Genomic DNA, 5,974 nt, shown 5'->3' on the forward strand with positions numbered 1-5,974 from the left:
ACCTTCATTGGACTTACAAACGCACTCTCAAAACAGAACTCATTTGTGTATAGGGGACTTACTGTATTTGCTTCCTAGAGTAAGAAATACACTTTATACTGCTACTTAATATCCATCATAGAAACCTACACGCACAAAACCAATACACACACATGTACAGTTCAACAAATATTTCATGAAATAATATTTACCCTGATTAAGGGTGATGCATTGAAAATTTTTATACTGTTCTATTTCATTCAAAGGAAAAACCCTGCTAATAATAAGCTGCCTAATTGTCTTCTTTGCCTACTAATAGTTTGTGACTTCATTTTGAAAAATATTACTGCAAGGAACCAGTTCTCTACTGAGAATTAGATGGTTTATAATTCTCTCCTGTTTCAAACAATGCTGCATGAAGCTGCTTTATCTTCATTTTGTGACTACTTCTGAGAACAAGATCCCTGACTGTATAATTACTATTTACTAAAAATTCCGATAAAATGTAGTCAACATATTGGAAAACTGAATTCTAACCCTGGATCTGTCATCACCATGATGTATACACTTTGGGTAATCTCTGGGCCTCAGTTTCCCCATCAGAAGCATGCTGATCTCAACATCCTAAAATCTGCTCTAAGTAGATGCCCCACCCCCTGACTCAGCGAGGGCAGGACTTCTCTCTGGCCCTTCTCCCCCTTTTCCGCTCACTGTTCCTCGGAAGCGGCCCAGGGAAAAGGGAAAAGGCAGGTCTGGGCGGGAGGGTGTGATGCCGGGCGGGGCAGAGGGAGGGGAAGAGGGAGGCCGGCCCCCCAGTAGGAAATGAGACGGTAAGAATAACACTTTATAAGCCTGCCGCCCTCTTTCTCCTCCCAAGCCCTGGCCACCTTCCAGCCTCCTCCGTCCAGCCTCCTCCCCTCCCAGACAGTCCTCATTTCTTCTTCCCCTAGGCAGCAGCCGGTGGAGCCCCCAGTCTGCCAGAGCCAAGAGCCCGGGTGGGGTTGAGAATCTCAGCACAGAATGTTGACGACACTGCTGCCCCTGCTGCCACTGCTCCTGCCCGGCTGGGCCCTCCGCAGCCAGGAAGCCTCAGACGGTGAGTCAAGGGCATATGTCCTGTCCTGGGATGGTTCCAGGGACTCAGCCTATCTGGGTGCCCGGGCAAGACCAGAGGAGAGTTTATCCCCTAGGTTCTGGGCCTGCAGCCAGCTGGATCTCTCCAGAGGGAAGGCGATCCTGGGGACTGGTTTGTGTCCCCAAGCCAAGGTGAGGAAGTTACAGTTCAGCTCCTGGGAAGGGGGAGATGGAGGAGGCTAGGGGGAAACAAAGCTAGACAAATGGGAAAGGGGCTGGTAGAAAGGGTGAGAGAATTAGCCATGAGGAGAGGGGAGAGGTGGGTGGGTGAAGTCTGGAGAGGGAGAGGTCTGAGGGTGATGGTGGATGGAGGTGAGTTTAGGGAAGATGGGAAAAGAGATGAGACGAGAGATAGAAGGAATGAGAGAGACTGGGAGAAGTGATGGGAGTTTGGGGGAAAGACTAGGACTGAGAACTGGGAGGCAGAAGAGGAGACTAGAGATGGTGGAGGAAGACTGGTGAGGGGAAACTCAGGGGAGAGACAAGCTGCAGTCAGTAGGAAAACTCAGTGGGGATCAGGCTGTCACAGTGGCTGCACTTAAGCAGAGAAGGGGAGTTTCTACCCTGCATTATAATTGCTCCCCCACCCCCTGCCCCAGAGAGACAGCAAATAACCAGTATTCAATGAGTGCTCACTACACTTAATACGTGTATTGACTCATTTAACCTCAACAAAATCTTTGCAAGGTGGGTAATACTATTATCTCCATTTTACAAAGGAGACTGGTCACCTAGCAGGTAAGAACCTTGTCTGGGGGTGACCCACACAGATATACTTATTCACATCTACAGATACAGAGCACAATGTCTCAGATGCAGACATGGACAGAGACACCCCCAGATTTACAACCTGGGACTCATTCCCTCCTCAGACATTCTCTGGGCACCAATTCCATGCCAGGCCCTTGGCAGGTGTAGGAGGCAGAGATAATCAGACATGATTCCAGTGCCAAGAGGGATGGAAGTCTGTGTGTTTGAAGACAGTTATGCAGAATCTGGGATCATTGAAATTGACTCACTGTGTATGGGAGGGTAAAGAGGAGAAGCATTAGGAAAACGTCTCTAAGGAGAGGGCAGTAGAGCTGGGCCTTAAAGCATGAATAGAAGTTTGCCAAGAGGCAGAGCAACCCTGCCATGCTATTCACATGTCAGCCGAAAGCCAGCATGACAGACTCCAAGTACTGAGGTACTATCTAAGCATAGGGAAGAGACCAAAAGAGCTGGGAGGAGGGAGAGACAGGGGTGGGGGGTGCGGGAACCAGCCTTCGGGAAGCTTTGAATGTCAGGCTAAAGACTTTGGGTTGATTCTATAGACAGATAGCTTATAGGGAGACAGTGTAGTTGAGTGGCTAAGAGTGCTGGATTCAGACGCCCTGCATGCTAATCTTAACTCTCCTATGCCACTTGTCTGTTTTCCATATGGATGGGGTTAATAATAGTAGCTACTACATCAACTTAATGGGAGGGAGGCACAAATAAGATAATAGTGCATGTAAAGTATAGTGCCCAGGTCATAATAAGCACTTAATAGCCATTATTCGGAGAAGGCAATGGCAACCCACTCCAGTACTCTTGCCTGGAAAATTCCATGGATGGAGGAGCCTGGTAGGCTGCAGTCCATGGGGTCGCAAAGAGTTGGACACGACTGAGCGACTTCACTTTCACTTTCATGCATTGGAGAAGGAAATGGCAACCCACTCCAGTGTTCTTGCCTGGGGAATCCCAGGGACTGTGGAGCCTGGTGGGCTGCCGACTATGGGGTCGCACAGAGTCGGACACAACTGAAGCGACTTAGCAGCAGCAGCAGCAGCTATTACTGTCGTTGCTGTTGATTGAGGAGTGTGTCCCTGGAAGATTTTAAGCAGAAGGATGTAATGTTATCTCTGGGCCAGGTGGAGGTCAGATAAAAAGGGGTGAGACTAAAGGATGAGTGGAGGGGACCAGGAAATCACTACTCCAGTCCAGATGAGAAGGACTAAGGCCTGAAGTAGGGCAGTGGCAGAAGAGGCAGAGAATAGGAGATGAAATTGGGTCTTCATGTGCAAATGTGTTAGTCCCTCAGTGGTGTCCGATTCTTTGCAACCCCATGGACTGTAGCCCACCAGGCTCCTCTGTCCTTGGGAATTCCCAGGCAAGAATACTGGAGTGGGTTGCCATTTCCTTCTCCAGGGGATCTTCTGGACCCAGGGATTGAACCCAGGTCTCCCTCATTGCAGGTGTCTGAGCCACCAGGATTTAATAACCAACTGGAAATGGCGGGGGGATGGGGAGGGGGGTGGGGGGAGGAAGGGGTGAGAGCCTGAAAGGAGGTCAGAGTGGCTCTTCCACTTGTCTGGATTATCCTGAGGCAACTGGCTTCTGCACGTCTAGCCTCAGTTTCCTTACCTGTAAAACAAAGATAATAACCCCTGTCCTGCGCTCCTGACAGGGTTACTTGACAGCGTCAAATGGGTGGAAGGGTGGGAGGGCAATTTATGTTTATAAAGGGCCAAGAAGGTGGGCGGCTGAACTCTGGGTGGGGGGTTATTATCTCGAGTTACACGCTGACCCCTCCCACGCCGGCCCGGACCAGACGCTCTGACTTCCGCCCCCAGGCCCGTGGGAGCTCCAAATGATCCAGGTCTCCTACTTCCGCAACCCCTCTCAAGTGTGGCACCGGGGCAACGCGACGCTGGGGGGGGTCCTGACGCACGTGCTGGAAGGCCCAGGCCACAACGTCTCGATCCAACAGTTGCAGCCCTTGCAGGAGCCCGACAGCTGGGCACTCACGAAGAGATACCTGAATCGCTACCTGGAGGAGTTCGTGGGCTTGGTGCAGGTGGTGCACCAGGAGCGGGGCGTGACCTGTGAGTGACGCACACGGGGGCGGGGCTGGCGAGGGCGGGCCCTTGAGGTGGGAGGCGTGGCCTGTGGGCGGGCCACGAGGGGGGCGGGCTTATGGAAGAACGAGGCGGGGCCGAGTACTTGGGATGGGCGTCCCCGCCCGGCGTTGCCTTTGCTGATTTGCTGGGTGGGTGCTTGAGGCTGGAGAAGAGTCGGTATCCTAGCTGACGTACTGTACTTTCCGTCAGGCCCTTTTCCTGCTTGGCAAGACTTCGAGGGGGTCCCTGTTGGGAATCCCTGTCCCTGGTCCACCTTACACCCTGATCTCCGTTTCCCCCTCACACCTGACACCTTTTCCACACTGTCCCCTGATCCTGAATCCCCTACCTACAGTTCCTCTGATCATTCGCTGCTCCCTGGGCTGCGAGTTGCCTCCTGAGGGCTCGGAAGCCCGTGTCTTCTTCGAAGTGGCTGTGAATGGAAGCTCCTTTGTAAATTTCCAGCCGAAGACAGCCTCATGGGTGGCGGAACCTCATGCACCGTCCAGAGTGGTCACCTACACGGTTGACCAGCTAAACAAGTACAATCGAACTCGGTACGAACTGCGGGAATTTCTACAGGACACCTGTGTGCAATACATACAGAAACACATCACCGCGAACAACTTGAAAGGTATGATGGGCTCAGGGAGGGACCTATGTGTTGGGTGGGTTCCAAGAAAAGGGGTGGAACTGAAAGATGGATACCTTGAGCAACAGGAGGCCCAGGGCTGGCGATTTGGGACTGAGTACACACATGTGAATTGGTAAACTAGCCCCTCCCCTACTTCCTTTGGGGAAGAAATCCTTTGGGGTTTGACTCAAACCATGGACTCACTTGTTTGGGGGTATGTTCTTCAAGCTAACTCTTCCCACGTTCAGCAGGAAGCCAAACAGGCCGTTCCTACACTTCACTGGTCCTGGGCGTCCTGGTGGGCTGTTTCATCGTCACTGGAGTGGCTGTAGGCATCTTCCTGTGCACAGGTGGACGGCGGCGGTGTTGATTATCTCCAGCCCTCGCTGGAAAAAGGCTAGACTGATTCAGCTCACTGCAGAACTGTGCAAACTCTCCGTCTGGGACATTATATTCCAGAAGATTTAGAGTGGCAGCTCATTTCTTCTCTGAGATCTGCCCGCCAAGAGTTTGGGGGAAGGAAGGAGAGGAGCCTAGGCAGACAGGGTACTCGACTTGCTAAGAACCAAAGAACTCCTATATTTTGCTGAATTGGTCTGGGAAGTAAATGCTTATTTGTAGTTGTGGAAAACAGATGATGGAGTTGGGGCAACAGAGGTGGTCTATGGCCCTTCTTTCAAAGACAGAATCTGAGGCATTCAAAACACACAACCAAGTAAAACAAGTCATCCGCAACCCAAATAACCAACATTCTGTGCTTTCAGTTATGTTAGTTAGATTTGGGAAGAGACACTGGTGCAATAGAGGTAGTGGTAACCAGAGAAATGATGGAAGTGTGAAATTCAAGTAATATGGGACCAAGGAGTTATTAAGTAATCAATAATAATAACTAATAAAATTCCTTACTTATGTATACAGCATTATTATTTCCTCTACTTTGCAAAACTTTGGGGAAAGTAGCTCATACCGCCCCCCGACCCCCGCCTTTTCTTAAGAAAGAGAGAACTTCTTTTTTTAAAAAAAATACTTATTTGGCTGTGCCAGGTCTTAATTACAACATGTGGGATCTTTAGTTGCAGCATGTGGGATCTAGTTCCCTAACCAGGGAATTCCTTAACCTATACCCTTTGCTTCTACTTCCTCATCTCATACTCACTATCCAATCCACTGCAATCTGACTTGTCTATAAACTGCTCTAAGATCATCAGTGACCTCTACATGTGAAACCTTCATCTTCCATGACATTTGCAACAATTCACTTTGTGGACTAGGAATTTCTTTTCACCCTAACTTCTGAGATAGCATACTTCTCACTTTTAAAAACTGTTCTGGCCACTCAGTCAGTCCATTTGTATGTGTCAGGTTC

General features: G+C 50.1%; 1 protein-coding gene across 2 annotated transcripts; it reads left to right on the top strand.

Moving 5' to 3' along the window:
• Window positions 1–684: 684 nt before the first annotated feature.
• Window positions 685–5,521, top strand: PROCR (protein C receptor). Of its 2 annotated transcripts, XM_052651054.1 has the most exons (5): window positions 685–729; window positions 934–1,075; window positions 3,708–3,959; window positions 4,330–4,608; window positions 4,857–5,521. In XM_052651054.1, exons 2-5 carry the CDS (start codon window positions 1,000–1,002, stop codon window positions 4,976–4,978), a joined length of 729 nt encoding a protein of 242 aa, XP_052507014.1. In that variant the 5' UTR covers window positions 685–729; window positions 934–999; the 3' UTR covers window positions 4,979–5,521. The 2 variants fall into 2 exon arrangements, with proteins under 2 accessions (XP_052507014.1, XP_052507015.1); XM_052651055.1 differs by lacking the exon at window positions 685–729 and having other exon boundaries at window positions 869–1,075; window positions 4,860–5,521.
• The last annotated feature ends 453 nt before the right edge of the window (window positions 5,522–5,974 follow it).

This window comes from Budorcas taxicolor, chromosome 13, assembly GCF_023091745.1.
Source record: "Budorcas taxicolor isolate Tak-1 chromosome 13, Takin1.1, whole genome shotgun sequence".
Classification (NCBI taxonomy): domain Eukaryota; kingdom Metazoa; phylum Chordata; class Mammalia; order Artiodactyla; family Bovidae; genus Budorcas; species Budorcas taxicolor.